At 47.4% G+C, this 16,512-nt stretch overlaps 2 protein-coding genes across 2 annotated transcripts in view; both read right to left on the reverse strand.

Moving 5' to 3' along the window:
• Positions 1-2,186, reverse strand: part of GSR (glutathione reductase) — a 5,500-nt gene extending 3,314 nt beyond the window's left edge. Inside the window, 7 exon segments of the mRNA XM_009885805.1 lie at positions 5-51; positions 180-327; positions 503-572; positions 924-1,012; positions 1,262-1,288; positions 1,752-1,829; positions 2,178-2,186. Coding sequence (XP_009884107.1) covers positions 5-51; positions 180-327; positions 503-572; positions 924-1,012; positions 1,262-1,288; positions 1,752-1,829; positions 2,178-2,186 — 468 coding nt within the window.
• A 514-nt stretch (positions 2,187-2,700) lies between these two features.
• Positions 2,701-16,512, reverse strand: part of PPP2CB (protein phosphatase 2, catalytic subunit, beta isozyme) — a 38,430-nt gene continuing 24,618 nt past the window's right edge. Inside the window, exons 3-9 of the mRNA XM_009885806.1 lie at positions 13,057-13,132; positions 8,004-8,213; positions 7,576-7,749; positions 6,898-6,987; positions 5,226-5,387; positions 4,233-4,351; positions 2,701-3,230 (exon numbers count right to left, since the gene is read on the reverse strand). Of these exons, the coding sequence (XP_009884108.1) occupies positions 3,158-3,230; positions 4,233-4,351; positions 5,226-5,387; positions 6,898-6,987; positions 7,576-7,749; positions 8,004-8,213; positions 13,057-13,132 (904 nt within the window). The 3' untranslated portion in view covers positions 2,701-3,157. The remainder of the gene's footprint in view (positions 3,231-4,232; positions 4,352-5,225; positions 5,388-6,897; positions 6,988-7,575; positions 7,750-8,003; positions 8,214-13,056; positions 13,133-16,512) is intronic.

Here is a 16,512-nt window from a genome sequence, read left to right on the forward strand (position 1 = left end):
GCACCTCCCTCAGGTCGAAGAAGCCGTCGCTGGTTATCCCCAAGCTGGCACCTGCAAAAGCAGAGCCCCTTTCGCACCCCCTGGCCGGCCCCGCTCCCCACCTCCCCAAAACCCGCTTGGCTTCGGCAGCCCCTCTCTCCAGGCATTACCCCCCGGAGGGGGAATTTCGTCGGGCTCACCGGGAATTTCGCTGTCGGAAGGGACGGACGGGCGCCCGCCCGTGGCTATAAGGATGTGAGGAGCGGTGTATTTTTTCCCGTCCACTTCGACGGTAGGCTGAGGGTCAGCGGTGAACTTGCCGTAGCCCCGGATGATGTCGATGTGAGCCTTTTTGGGGGGAGTAATTAAGGTGATGAACAGCGGGAGGAGGTGCAAGAGCCAGCTAACGGAGCCAGGGCTTCCGCGGGTACAGAGGACACCCGTTAAGGCTGGAAAAGCGGCCAAAAATCCCGCAGAGCCCGCTTTCTCCCTGCGTGGCCCGCGGGGAAAAACGCGTCCTCACCTTCCTTACGTTATTCTCATAGATCTCGTTCAGGCGCCTCACGTAAGCGTCGCGCTTCTCTTTAATCGTTCTGGAACAGAGCGGGGGCTTAATGTCACGAACCTGCAGAGCTCAGCAAAAAACAATTCAATCCCTGCGGCACGTGGCACCCGCGCCACAAAATAAATCAGCCCCGAGTCACCCAGCTTTCCCCACCGATGGGAGGGTTTCTTTTTCAGCTGCCTTCCCACCATCCCGCTTTTCTGGAGACCCTTCCCAAGGCCGGTTTGCCCCACTTCCTTTCGAAAGGGAATCCCGGCGGCATAACCAGCTCAGCATCCATCCTCAGGAAACCTCGAAGCGGGGAGGGAACGCTTCGGGGTGGACAACCCACAGCCGCACCGGGAGACGCTCGTTCCCAACCGCCTCTTTCCATACTTACCTCCAGTTGAACTTGACGCCGGGCGTTTCGAAGCCATAGTCGGCGTGATCGTGGATGAACTCCGCGTGGATCGCCGCGTTCCACATCACCTGCCCCGCGCAAACCGCGAGTCGGCTCAGGAAAAAACAAAAACCAAAACCAAACCCTGCCGCGCTTCCCGACGCCTCATCTCTGGCCGGAGCAGCCCACGGGGATACGGGGCTGAGCGTTCCGTGGCATCTCGATGGCTCAATACGCTCCGAGCCCCAGCACATCCCTGTGATTCGGCATCCACCCACCCATCCACCCACCCCAGACCCAACCCACGGCGGAGGCGCCGGCGGCAAAATCGCCCTTACCTTCTTTGGCACGCACCCAACGTTGACCTAGAGCAGGAGGAGAAAAAAAAAAAAAAATTTAAAAAAGAGGAAGTCTCAGCGTCCAGGCTTAAGTTTTTCAACGGCAACGCTCCATTTGAGCATCCCGGGTCCGGTCGGTACCGAATCCCGGCGCTCCGCCCAGGAAAATAATGGCGGGATCAGGGGTTTCTGGCAAAAGAGGGCTGTAATCGCCTCTGGTGCCTCAAGGTCTTGCGGTTTGCCCGTTTCCCTTCACTTCCTTGAAGGAGAACACGGAAGGTGCACGCAATGCAAATAGAAGGGGGTTTGGGGTTTTTTTCCATTGATAATTTCACGGAGATTTACTGGGAGGAAGGGTGTTTGCCGTCCCCTTCCCGCACTTCTGGTCCCAGTATGGCAACTCTTTCAGGAGCATGTCCTTAAAAACTTAAAACCGGAGCCCGTCCCTGGCTTGTTTGAGGAACACATTTGTTTTTTTTCTGCTTGTCACCAGCTCGCCGTGCCCGTCGTAACCGAGCTGGCGGTTGTGCCGCGCAGACCCGGCACTCGGCACCAGCCCTTTATCGGCCTGAAAACAGCCAAAAAAAACCCCCACCCAACATCCACCCACGGGGAAAAAGGGGAATCGGGACCTGTCCCGCTTCCACGCAGCGTGACAAGGCAGCTCCACGCACAACGTTTCCACGGATGGGATGGCGGCTTCTGCCCTCCGGCTTCCCGCAGGATCGGGGTCAGCCCCAGGGGGGGACCGGGACCGGTCCTCGGGGGAGAGCAAGACCAGCAAGGAGGAACCGGGACAAGCGGGACCAGCCCCAATGGGACTGGGGCCAGCAAGGAAGAACCGGGACGAGCCCCAGGGGGAGTGGGACCAGCGGGGCCAGCAAGGAGGAACAGGGATGAGCCCCGGGTGGGAGACCGCGACCATCGCCGGGGGGGTCGGGGCCAGCCAGAGGGGAGTTCCTTGCTCTATTTTCTTGTAGATGTGGATGAAGTTTTTTCCCCCTACAATCAGTAAGGCCGCAAGGGGAGAATAAATCTCCTGACCAGCTGCTTGCATGGAGACTTCACTCAGCAGGGGAAAACCTGTCAGATTGAGGGGCTTCTGTCTGTTCTGCAAATTTGAGAACATTTTTTTTCCCCTTCTAGTCATATGAACTGGATCTTACGAAGCATACAACACTACCGATAAAAGGAAAGACGCTCAAATATATCCCTCAGCATAACAGAATGAGGAAGTGTTTTCAAGTAGAGCTGTTTTGGAGGAAGAACTTCTGTTAAAAATTCCCCCTGTTGTGAAATAAGTTTGTGTTCCAGTTGATTGAAAAAAAAAAAAAAAGGAAAAAATAAAGGCAGAAATCAACACAGAACGGGAATCGAGCTAAAAAGGGAACGGTTTTTATCTGTGTTATGACAACGTACTCCCAAGCAGGAATTGCTTCCTTTCTCCAGTTAAGTCGGTCGGTCTCTCAGTAAAATAAAAGAGTGGTGGCGGTGGTGGGAAGGGGGCAGGAGTTAGTGTGCATTTCCCTCGAAAATAAACTCGTAATTCATGCCGGTTAAAACACTACAACTGAAAATTTACAAAGAAGCGCCAAAGGAGATGGAAGTGTGACTAAGAGTTACCCCTTCCTCTCTGAACAGTCCAGAAGAAAAACAAGGACTACAAATACAGCAGGCAAACTGACTGTTGGACTGATGGGTATAGGATATATATAGTGTCGTTAAGGAATTCAGTCTCAAGTTGTGCTAAACGCTCTTCGTCCTCTGTATGGCACGTTTTGGTCCATGATGGGGATTTGCAAGTTGAGACGAACCCCGGTTTCTTACAGAAACGTGTAAATATTGTTGCTCTTTAAAATGCCAGGTGTACTTCCTTCTACAAAGGTTGGGAGAGGTTTATAGGAAGTAGTCTGGGGTACGACGGGTAACATGAGGCTCTCCACGACGAGGTGCTGGGTCAAACTGGAGGCTGCAGGCAAGAAAAAGGGATCATTTTCCCTCCTCCACAAGGTCTTTTCCACAATAAACACCAGACTCGCTCTCCTGCTGCTATTGGTTTACTCATCCCAGCTGCTTCCACATAAAACGTTCCCGGTCCCAAAACAAGCATCGGTGGGAGTTAAAAACTCATCAGCTGGTGGAAATGCTGCTTAGGGAGCCAACGCAAAGCCAGCAGTCAGCACTTCAGCAGCCCATCGCTACTTTCACGCCAGCTCAGCTAAATGCAAAAATTCAGACTCTCTCACCCACAGAATCACAAAAAAATCAATGATCAGGGTGTGAAGGGCCCTCTGGAGCTCCCCCAGTGCCACCCCCTGCCAGAGCAGGGGCACCTCCAGCAGTGGCACAGGACGGCGTCCAGGCGGGTTTGGAATGTCTCCAGAGTGGGAGACTCCCCCACCTCTCTGGGCAGCCTGTGCCACTGCTCTGCCACCCTCACAGCAGAGAAGTTCCTCCTCATGCTTAGATGGAACTTCCTACGTTCAAGTTTGTGCCCATCCCCTCTTAGTCCTGTCACTGGGCACCACTGAAAAAAGCCTGTTCCCATCCCCCCGGCACCCTCCCTTTCAGTATTTATAAGCATTGATAAAATCCCCCCTCAGTCTTCTCTTCTCCAGACTAAAAGCCCCAAGTCCCTCAGCCTTTCAAAGCCTAGAGCTACCAAAATTAAAAATAAATACACAAACCAATCTGCCTTTACTCTCTCCATCAAGCTTGGGCAATAAGAGGGATGAAGAAAATGCAGAAGCTCCAGTGCTCCAGAGGCAGGAAAAGGAGCTAATGCGGTACCCAAGAGAAGCTTTTAAAAGCTTAACTCACTACTTATTTTTAGATATTCTTGCAGGTAGAGCACACAACGTTAATTCCAGACTGATTTGAGTTGGCTTTTCAGGAAAGAACCCTTTTGGAAAGGATCAGACATTCCTCACAATGGTTAGGACGAGAGAAGAGCCCGAGCCAGGTTACTCACAAGGAATATTTTAAAGTGTCGTCTAGTTCCATGATAGCAGCCTGGTTCCCACAACGGTAACAGTAATTGGGCGCACTGAAAATGGTAACCACATTTCGGTCGTGGCACCAATTATAACCCTGCCAAAAAAAGAGGAAAAAAAAATAAAATAAAGGTCTCTGTTAAACCTCAAACCTCAGCCTGTCTGGAGTTCCTCTTAAGGCCTGAAGCAATCCAAGGCATTTGTGAAACTGTAGACTTCTCGTAAGTATTTCCAACGGACTTAGTTTCATTTTAAAAGTAGTGCTCTACCGCAAGAACGAGCGGTAGTTACCCGGCAAAAGCTGCTTCAGCCGCTCTACAGAGAGATCGGCCATTCGTCACTCGTGTGTTTATCCATTTTGTATACAAATTATGGATTGTACTGCCAAGAAACCTCGAGATTTTTTAGGTACGCCTTTAGCTTTCATCCACCACAAAACGAGACTTTGCCTGCTGGATGCGTGCGACTTCTGACACACAGCACTACTTATGGGATCTACTTGAACTAGATTTTTTAAAATACATCCGCTCCATTGACCCACCTGGCATTTTTCCAGCGAGACGTACAAGGATAGCCCGTCAACAGCCAAAATTATGGCTTAATCCCTGTCACATCTGACTGCCGAGCATTACAGGACAGTCTGTTTAATGCAGCAGCAGCCTAAGTAGAGCAGTCAGCACGTAAGGAGATTATTACTTCCACAAATGGGGTGTGACAGTGTCCCTTCGGCAATTTACTTGGGGGAGGGGGGGGTGAAAAAAAGGGTAGAACATCCCCTTATTTACATTGCAGGTCAAAGCACATCATTTTACGTTGCTTGTTGTTTTCACGTGGTTCAAGTCCCTTTTTGTATTTACCTGCGTAACATTTAGGTGTGCCTTACGTAAACCCCTCAGCGGAAGGTCTCATGGGGGAGACAAGAATTGGCACCTTTTTTTTGTTAGCTCCATCTAGCAGAGCGTTTGCCCTACCTCCATGACAAGTTGGTGAGCGCGGGAGACCAGTGTGAGCCCATTGGCATGGTTAAATGTTTCGGAAATATCTTGCCCAAAGGTGTAGCCAGCACCACGTGGAGATATACCCCAGCCGCCACGATCATCCGGATCCGACCACAACAGATCACACATAGGACCCTTGAAAAAGATTAAGTGTTCTTCGTTAGATCATTAGCAACACTGTTATAAAAAGACGCTTTTAAGAAAGATTTTATTTACAGTAAAAAGACTGCCAGCATGTTCTTCTCTGCACCAGGCATACGAATTTATTCAACACACGTAGTAGCGGCTAGTTACTCACTGTATCAGTCAGCATCCTTCCCAAAGAAATGAACATGCACACAGCTGACTGAGAAAGGAGACCATCTAACCACAAAACTCTTCCCACCTCCTCTTCCACGCGCACCGTTTACCATTTCACTTCAACTAGTCAGAGAGACAGAGACATGGAGAGCAGATCCACATTCTTACTCCTGACTCTCACAGTAAAATGAAAAAGGCCACGTGCGAAGGTATGCACGTCCAAGGAGACACAATGGGTTCTCTGGTGCCAGCCAAGTTGCAATAAATTAAAGAAAGGGAAACGACCCGTAGGAGGCTATGAACTAACCGTTCCAGAGATTGATCTTAAGCCTTCAGCAGCCCTTCTGGCAGAGTATTAATCATTTAATTTCCTCTCCTAAAAAGTCTATTGTCGGACTTGACGTATTCAAAAATATCCTGGTGTACATCTTCTAACACAAATGAAGCTCAGTGGCTTTTCTTGCTGAACTACTAACGGGCAGTAAAGACACTGTAGTATTTATCCAAACCTGCTGCCGTTTCCTACCCACCGATCTGAGCTCTGCAGCAGGGACCACACTGACTACATGTGGATGTCCTCAGGACAGCCAGATTTCAGCACGCAGATATGCGGCACGGGAACGGGAAAACCCCAGAGCACCAGTATAATCATTACACCTAACTACCGGTCAATGTCCCACCAGGTACTCCCCGATTCTGGGAGTAATTTACATCGTTTATTGTGGATTTTTGGAAGGCCTGGGCAGACCTTGCTGCATTGTTCTTGCTGTTACACCAAAGATGTTGCAGGACAAGCAGTTTGTTTTAATCAGGGAACCCTCGAGTCCGTGTGTAAGCCCCAATCACTCCAACACGGAAGAGCCAATGGCTACCCTGGGCGCTCAGAAGCTGCTTTCCTCAGTCCTGATCTCAGGCCCCCAGAAAGGGATGGAAAAGGTGAAACACCACAGAAGAAAGGATTGGCTAGGGAGGAAGGATGGTGACATAACATGGCTTCACACAGTGGTTGGCTGTTCACAAGCAAGTCTGTGATGAGGCTGAAGGTAGTGAACACCTTCCCGTCCAAATACTATTATTTGAGTCAATGTGACAGTCAAAATTTCCAGTGATTCTGTGAAAAACAGCTGTGAAAACCCCAGAGCTATCCCTTTGTAGACTGCTGTAATCAAAGCCATATTGACTTGTGTGTGTGCTGCCCAAATGTATGTTTGTCTGCTCTAGCTCTTAGAAGGCAATAGTCCACTGTGCAACCACGTGTCTCACTGTTTAAATGGACTTCAATGTGATGCTACATTCGCATTTTCCACCAACAGCTAAGTTTATGATGCATTTCCATTCCTGTTACCTCGTGCGGAACTTCCTGCAGGCGGTCCAGAGCCCTGATATGATCCAGTGTATCTATGGATGGAGAGAGGCCACCGTGGAGGCAGAATATCTGTTCCGGGAAAAAAAAAAAAAAAAAAAAAAAAAAAAAAAAAAAAAAAAAAAAAAAGAAAAGAGTAATCTATTCAGTGCATATTGTTATGGGAAGACCGATCTCAGAAATTGCTGGGTTTAACCCTGTTATCATTCTTTTACAATTGCAGCCATCTCACCCTCGCAGCAGAGAAACCAAATTTAACTCCTGCAGAAGGAAACAAAACCGAAAGGCTGCACCTTGGATACAGAGATCAGAGCAACAGCAAAGACAGCATGCCTTCCGTTTTAATATCTTGCCTCACGGCCACAACAACTCACACCTAATGTATCACAAGGGGATCCCCAGTTGTTGAGCAATCATTTAAAATAAACCACACATGCAACCCTGCTATCCCTTCAGCAGCAGAATCAAAAGCCTTCCCGCAGCATCAACTCGTATCAAAACCTCACTAAATTATTCCCCAAATCCAAAGTAAGGACACGGGCTTTAAAAAAATTTGGATCACAATTTGAGGGGGGTTGTTTGAGGCTGCTCATGTAGAGGTCAGACAATACAGTCTGCATAACTCTAGGAAATGGAGCGTTTTCCTTATTTAAGGCTTACCTGGCCATCTACTAGAGCTGTAAGCGGAAGATAATCAAACAGATCTGTGAAATACTTCCAGACGTTGGCGTTGCCATACTTTCGCAGACATTCGTCATAAAAGCCATACACTTGTGTAATTTGTCTGCTTTCGTGATTGCCCCTCAGTATCGTAATGCGTTCTGGGTAACGCACCTATTGACAAAGAAAACTCTTCTTTAACACAAGAAGCTCACCATCAATACGGACAGAAATAGTAACAGAATATTTCAAACAGCCGTCAAGCATTCAGCTCTCTTATAGAACATCACATGTCTATTAACGCATTTCCCTTTACATCCACCTAGCTCAAGCCAACGGTGGTGTCAACGGGAGGAGTAATTCTTTCAAAACTCCCCAAAAGCGCAGTTTTGCCCAAGGCTGCTGGAGAAAAAGCTGTCAAACCGTACCTTCAACGCTACTAGAAGAGTCACTGTTTCCACCGAGTAATAGCCTCTGTCCACGTAGTCTCCCATAAACAGGTAATTTGTGTCCGGCGATTTCCCACCGATTCTAAAGAGTTCCATAAGGTCGTGGAATTGACCGTGGACATCCCCACAGACGGTGACGGGGCAACGTACCTCTTGCACATTTGATTCTTTCGTAAGAATTTCTTTAGCCTAGCAAGAAAACCACAGTTAAGACAAAAAGGTAGGAAGCCCCTCCATAAGCAGGTGCAGATGTTATTCCACTGCATTTGCACAGGAAACCTGATTTCACTCCAGTAGCTCACGCTGACCACTGGAAAAACAGTTTGTTGGGTAAGCAAAGGCAAAGTGCATTTTACAAATCCCTGTGCACAAAACAAGTAGGTTTGATACTGTGATGCCAGGTCATAAAGATCTTACTGTACCACCAGCACTGACAAACAAATTCAAAGAAGTAACTAAACAAATTAATTCCCAGCCTCCCCTGAAATGAAGCAGCGTGAACATCAAGGCTTGACCTGGATATACGGCTTCCATCGCTGTTGGGATTCACCCATGAATCCTGTGCTTCTTCCAAACATTTCTCAAGCGCAGACAAGACGAAGCACTACTCCAATAAGCCTCATTAGCACAACTGATTTTGACAGATTTCTCCCTTCACTTGTTTAACACAGCACAGGTCTCTTTGCCTCAGCTACGTGAACTACAGCAGCACTCAGCACTCTAATCTGACTGCCAAAGTCAAGCGCTATTCAGTTTCAAGATACCTAGAAGCTTTTACCTCAAGAACCACAGCTGTCCCCTCAGTACTGAAGGCCATCCCATGCCCTGTCAGCAAGAGTTCAGTGCAAAACGCGTATGAGCAGAGATTAGTCAATGCTCTTGCTGTCTGCTGTAAGGGTAGAAATACCAGAGGAGATAGTGCTTGCCACTCAGGTGGCTATTACAGTTTTTTGAACAACTTGATTTGCAAAAGCACACCTAAAGCTAGATATTGATATTTACACTAGATAGGAAAACCATGACCTCCTAGACTTCTGACAGAAGCCATCTGACTTGCAGTGATGTACCTACACACAGACTCCCTCCTGCCACATTTTAGTCTGACTACCATCTCGGTTGCTCAATGGATTACTCTCAATCCCACGCAGCCATGTGGAACCATTCGCGTTCCCACCTTTTCTGGCAACACAGCAGCAGGCTGGAACAACTCTTCTGCCAGCACTGACAGCCGCTCCTCACTGCCTTCCTCCTCTGGGATCCCTCAGGCTTCCCCCCGGCACTGCACACCCATAAACCTCGAGAGCTCTCCCAAAACCAGGATTTCGCAGCAGCGGGTCTGTGCCATGGAAACAGCACTACGAACTGCGGGTTCGTTCCGTATCGACAAAGCCGGCTCATCGTGTGATCGCTGAGCAGAGATGATGTTAAGGAAGAGTGCACATGACAAAGCAGCTCGTCTGGCAGAAACACTGGGCAACCACCACGGCACCAGATGAGCAGAGCCGTGTTACTCTGCCAAAAAATAATCAACGCGGGCACTAGCGCCAAGGGTTGACGGGGCTGCCCCAGCTCTCCGGAGGTACTGCGCTTTCAGATTGCGTTGCGGCGAGTATGAGACAACTAGAGCCACATGTCAGGAAAGGGAACCTTCTCTGCACATTCCTAGGACTCGTGGGAACTAACAAATCCATTTCCCTTGCAGTGGGGCAGATTTTTTCCTCTTGCTTAAGCCATCGAGGAGAACAAGTATTCCTAAGCTTCGCTGTACTAACCTGGCACATAACATCAATGCATATGCAACAGGCACTTCTCTCGCCCAGGGCACTCTTTGCCTGCCAGATTTCCAATCCTCTTCCAAACACAACAGTTTAACAACTTCTAAAGGCAGGTCACATAAAACTGGAAAAGCAAAGTCAGAGACAATTTAAACACATGGAGCCACAACCAGCTTCCCTGGCCATACGCAGCTGGCAACAAAATGACCACAGATGGAGGGATGGCATCCCTGGGTTTAGTCATCTCTTCTGCTAATTACAGCCATGTAATGTAGCCTATCTGCATTACATTATTATCGTTATCAAATATCATGTTTGTTTTGCTGCCTCCAGCTCATCAAGTGATGCAGATCAGCGCTCCAGGCACATCTGAGGCACAGAGAACACCCACAGATAGGCTCAGTGCGATCTGGACAGAAGGGATGAAAGATCACCAGTGCTGAACAGTCACCAACAGGCGATGATCTGGCTACTCACCGCCAAGTCCCTTAGCTCGGGATGATGCAGCTCCCACCTGCTGCTACCCGGCAGAAGCTGCTCATCGAGGACACCTTCGGTGGGCTCCCCAAGGACGCCTGTGTTCACATTCAAATGTTAGTTACCTTGCCTCTTTTAGGCAAACTGCGTATTTGGAAAGAGCAATGAAAACCCAGGCAGTCAAGGGCTTGGACAGCATCCAGCATGCCCCTTGCATGGTACATAACCTGAGGGATGTGACCCTGATCCTCAAAGACATGTCCTGCACGTGGACTCGATGACGTGGGGTCTACCTTGCAGTTCTAAACTGACTGGAAAATGCTGAACGTGTTGCATCTTTGAGTCCAATAGCAGTACTCAAATTCTGTTCCAGTATCTTTAAAAGCAACTATAGCACCTTTTGAGAGCCTCTACCCTCTGGGAGACAAACATAAAACACAGTCACAAAACAGCTGCTCAGTGTGTTCTGACTCGCACAAAGCAACAGACAGGGCTTTGTTGTAAGCTGGAGTTTGGGCTTTGTTAAGTTAGCTGGAGCTAACTTAACCACAAAAGGTGCGAGGTATTTTCTGCCTTTTCATGTCATGCATATTGCTCCCTTCCCAGATGCATAAGAAGAAATACACTTACTTCAAGCCTCTGGGGAAAAAAAGCAGGATATTGTACGGATACCATACATACTTACCAGTGTATCAACCACTTCATCACTCTCCACCTCTCTGATCTGCCCAGAAAACCCATGCGCTCATCCCAAGAACATGGACAGGTAAAGCATCACAGGCAACAGAGAGGAGCTCCTTTTACGCAGTAATAGGGCAAACATACGTTAAGTGCATCCTAGGAAGGCAAGCCAGCCCGAGTCCTGAAATTTTGGTACTGCAAGAATCTAGAAGTTTCTCCTGATGAGAAAGGAGGACCTAGCAGCTGAAGAGCAGCAGCTTCTTAAGCTGCCTACCAGCTGTTACCGTGTAGCCCATTTTAGCTTATTCTGTAGACAAACGTACATGCACGTGAATAGATTAAGCCGTTCGTTTTAAAGCTGCAGAACTGGTTCAAATCAGGCTTGGGAGCTAAGCTTGGCTGGCCACAGAAGTTTGCCCTCACGTGACTTTCTAATGCCGAGCAAGACCTTTAACATCTTAAGCATCACTAAAAACACCCTAGAAAAGCAGCAACCAACCAGTGCATGCTGCTTGCATATTTCACTGGGCAGAGCTAAGGCTAAAGTCAAATGACTTAAAATAACAAAAGCACCGTTACAAAACAAGGATAAAAAAACTGCGATGCAAGTAAGCTGCCTTGCTTTATCATCATTTACTTACTTAAGAAGGCTGTTAACTATATAATATAATAAAAATAACTATGACTTAAAGTCATATTTTAGCTACCTTTGTTTTAGAAAATGGTGACTAATGTTATCAGCTTCCTAAGAATGGGTCCCAATGGTTTTGGATGAAAACCATATCCAGGTCAGAATAAAAAGCAGCAGCTTTCAGGTATTTTTATTTAATAAACCTCCATTAAGCACAATAGTTACCATGTCTGCACTCAAAATTACTCTGAAGAGTAGACTATTTGTTGGCTGTGAGCTTCTCTGTCAATTCAACTTCCCTCACTGTCCCAGTTCCAGATTCTGTAGATCACCTTTGTAGACTGGGACACAAGCTTGTCTGCTGTCCAGTCCTCAATCCACGTGGAGGGAGGCTGGAGAATACATGTCCCAATGACTTACTGTGTTGTCCTCGCAAGAGGAAACCAGCGGTCTCAGGGCTTCAAGACAACGCATTAATATGCCGTTCTGAAACCTGAGATGCTACACCGGCTTTGAGACTACCGTCGGGATCATCAGGAGACTAATCCCTCTGTGAGAGACTTAACAATCAAATCCACATGAACTATTACGCTGTTCTGATTTGTCTAGGATAATTGTGTAGGCTGATTCCATGGGTGAGGGTATTATGATCCAACCAGGAGCCAGATTTTCAGCACTGTGCTTTCTCTAGAGAAAACCAAAGACCCCAAGCACCTGCTTGGCAGACAAGATCCTTTGAGAGCACATAAACTCAAGTCCTTCCGGAAGATTCATTTACTGCACCATGAGCTCAGTTTGACCCGTAGAAGCACTTACTTCAGGAATCAGAGAAGCCAGCCATAGAGTTTCTGATCAAAATTCAACTGAATCATCATTCTGTCAGCTGCGACACACCAAACTACTATGTCAACAAGCGCACTGAGGATATTAAAATCTGAAGGTGCTTGGCCTGAACAAGAACCAGCTGGATTCTTCCCAAATGAGATGGAAGCCGGAGGGATGGAGCTGTCCTGCCCTTCAGCAACATGGCAGCAGAGGACACCCTGGAGCCTCAAGAGTGACAGGGACTGTTAAGGTGCACGCGTGCTCCTGGAGGTACCTGGGCCAGCATACCCTGGGATGAACATCATCGCTGGAGAGATGAAATACTCCTGGCCACGACTCAACACACCACTCGGAATTTCATGGTTTGAACAGCATCCAGGATGCTACTTGGCTCCATCACTCATACTAATTTCACCAATTAGTGCAGAAGAGTTTGCTAACTCATTCTCCTAAAATTATTCTTAGGTGAAATGATCTCTGAGGGCAGAAGCATCATAGGTGCGTGCCAGTAACAGCAATACTCCCTACAGCATCAACTGGCTCCTGCTGCTTGGTTTGAAGAATCAGTTTACAATTACCATTCAATAACCGCACAAGAAATGCAAGTCTTCATTACTGATTAGAATCCTTCTCCTCCCACCGCTTCAGAACACAAAGCTCTCAAGCTGCTCACAGAAACCCTTCTTACACATCCAAAGAACAAGGATAGAAAAAAGAGGCTACAAAGTGAGAGACGGTTATGGATGGTTGCTTGCCTGTGTTTAATTTGAGACAGCCTTTTACTTGCGTTCTTTCATATCCCATTTCATTACCTTGATGAAAAACCCTTTTCCTTGGGACAAGTAGGATGGCTCTCAACTCCCTCACCTGCATCAGAATTCATTTGCTGACCTGACCTGAACTTTAAACATAAGTATGCAGAGATTCCCATGTCCAAACTTGGGAGCGCTTCTTACTAAATTAATCCAACTTCCTCTTAGCCTGACTTGAGCCGTACGACATACAGGTTACAATCTGTGCAAGTTCAAAGGCAGTTCAATACAGCCAGCACTACCCTGCTCTCAGCACCCAAGTTAACAATTTCAAAGCTAGCACCAGCACAGAAAGCTGCCATGGCACCTGTGATGAAGTGCAGACGTAATCCAAGGCAGAACTCTACGGATTTTCATCACCAATTTAATGAGAGTGGAAAAAGGTCTTAACAACCTTCTGCCATAAAGACATTCTAACACCATGATGATAAGAGATGTTGTATGAGATGCAAGACATCCAACGCACGTTTCCCCAACATCCTGGAACACTTCCTGTGTCTACAAGCTCCAGCAGTGATCATAATTGTTTGTCCTTCTATTATCCTTTAAATGTCTGCAAGATTTTAGCTAGATATCATTTTAAAGACCAGCAGAATGGGAAACAAGTGTTCTCATGTTGTCCTGAGATGACGTCTTGATTTCAACTGCATGAAGGATACAAGACTGATTAGCTGCCAAAACGATGTCGTAACTGGGCAGGTGAAGACAGAACGTTGATTTTTACACGTGCAAATTTCAACAACTTTCAGATTGGAGAATAATTTAGCATACCCTCATTAACACTAGCTGTGTCCAATCTTTCCCTCATTACTGTCCTTTACACCAGCAATTAAAAACAAGAATGCCCCACACAGGCAAGTCTGGGATTTGTTTCTTTACACCCCCCGCCCCCCCTTATTTTCATAGAATGGTTTAGGTTGGAAGGGACCTTAACGCTTATCCAGCTCCACCCCCCCTGCCACCACGGACAGAAACACTTTCCACTAGACCAGGTTGCTCCAAACCCCATCCAACCTGGCCTTGAACACCTCCACGGATGGGGCATCCACAACTTCTCTGGGCAAATCCAAAGTTTTTATTTAACCTTTTTTTTTTTTAACTACTGATCTCTTCTATAAACTTAAACCTGAGGCAAGAGGTACTATTCTGGTTGGCCTCTTAGAAATTAGTCACACAAAAGGGAGTGCTAAGAAGTGAGACAAAGCTGGTAAGGGTTTCTCCAAATATTATCTCAATGAAACAAACTAAACCGGCTTTCTGGCAGGGCTGCTTCACACCAAAAGCAAGCCTGCACACCCAAAAGTTTTTGTAAACTCCTTTCCATTACCAGCTGGGCGATACAACCATTCCCTAAAAACTTAAGAATCAGCCAAATAAGAGCATCGCAGAGTATTTACTTCATAACCAAGTCATTTTGACCAGTTACCAGCACCCTTGAAGAACAGGGTGCTGTGACAGATGACATTTGTTTCACGCCATGCACCACAGGTTCAGGGTTCCTACCTGTCATCTGGATGACAAACACCCTCTCCAGCTCCAGCTGCAACGTGGTGCGCTGAGCTGCCACTCTCCCTATTTACTGTGCAAGCCTTGATGTACAGCCCCAATCTGCTGGCATTGTCCTCCAGTTTCTCAAAACACAGCAGCCACAGCTCCTTAATTAACAACGCAGCCAGAGAAGAAGGGAAATGATTTTCTGTAACAGCTTGCTGGTTAGAACAGCAGTTCCCAATCAGCAATGCTTGGAGCAGGGCACAGATCACGCTAATAAATTCTTTCAGGCTTATTAGCTGGGCCTCACGCAGGAGGCAGCACGGCCACAAGGAGCTCTTATGCACTCTTCAAGATATATCTACTCTGCAAGCCACTGGTGTCGCTCCCTGCTGCATCACCAGCCCTTCTCACCACACTCCCTCGGAACTGATGGAGCTCTGGAGAAAGGGTCATAAAACAAATGGACAGCCCCAGCATGGAATTTAAAAAAAAAAGGGAAAGGAGGCAAGAAAACAAGAGGCTGGGTTGGGGGCTAGCTAGACGTCAGGACCACCGGTGAAAGCATTTGCCAGGAAGCCAGGGCCTGGAGTCCTGCATAGTGTCTGCCTGTGGCACTCAAACAAACAGCTCCTACCTTTGCTATGAGCACCTCTGGCACGTTACAAGGTTGCAGTGCAGACCCTCTCTACTGTTCCAATCTTATCACTGCGGTAGTCTACCAAGGATTCGACAGAAGGAAACTGCGTGTCTTTTGAAGTTGGGACTGAGATGTTTAGTCACTGGGCAAAATATGTTGCCATGAACAGGCATCAGAAAACTTGTTCCACTTCTGAGAGAAATGAGTGAGACACACAGGTAATAACGTGACAACACCAAGTTCACCATCAGCCACACAATGCTAAAGGGGACGCTGAACTAACTGCTCTACCCCCTGCACCTGATAATTATCAGTCCATCCAGGAAAGGAAGCTGAGAGCTTATTTGGACCACTTGACGTGCAGCAACGGTCACTGAGATAAAAAGCAAATAGAAAGAGTAATCTTTGATACTACGTTTATTACCACTTCAATTATTTAACTGTCACATCTTACCAAGTCCCAAGAAAACCCTAATGTAGTCATTGATTGCAATACTGAGGGAGTGTTCACACAGAGGTATTTAATTTCTCAGACAAAATCCAACACAAGTCTAAAGATCTGTCTCCTATTGGAAAAATAAAAAGGCTCTTGACAGTCTACACTAAACAAGTCCAAACAGGAGTTTGCCAAAGGACTGTCCAAACCACAGTCCGAAATAGCAGACCGTCTCCTTTATCCAACCGTTTCTCATTCTATTTTAGTCTCCCCCAGGAGCCTGTAAGCCTCTGTTTGGGTCGGCACTGCAGCTTATCTCTTATCCCCTTCTGCTTTCCTAGATTACACATCAGATGTCAGAAGGTTTCCTCACTGACTTAGGACTGACTTTTTCGCATGTGGCTACTACGCATTACGAGAAGTCAGAACAGATTCCTCCCTACACACAGCACCCCGGAGCCCCTTCCCCCGCAACGTAAACGAGCCCAAAGCCATAATTTAAAAAAAAAAAAAAAAAAAGCGTATTATTGAGGGCAGTTCGGCGTGAAAAAAGAAATCTTATAACCCTGGCGTTTTTGACGCCAGGAACACACCGCCACTGCACAGAGGATTCCCAACCTCAGATACGCTACAGGCAGCATCCCGGCCTCACAGCGAGGGAAGCGAAGAGAACCAAACCGCCGTTCCCCCTCGCGGTGTACCCCCACGCTGCCATTTTCG

Source organism: Charadrius vociferus, unplaced genomic scaffold (genome assembly GCF_000708025.1).
Source record: "Charadrius vociferus isolate BGI_N301 unplaced genomic scaffold, ASM70802v2 scaffold215, whole genome shotgun sequence".
In the NCBI taxonomy this organism is placed as follows: domain Eukaryota; kingdom Metazoa; phylum Chordata; class Aves; order Charadriiformes; family Charadriidae; genus Charadrius; species Charadrius vociferus.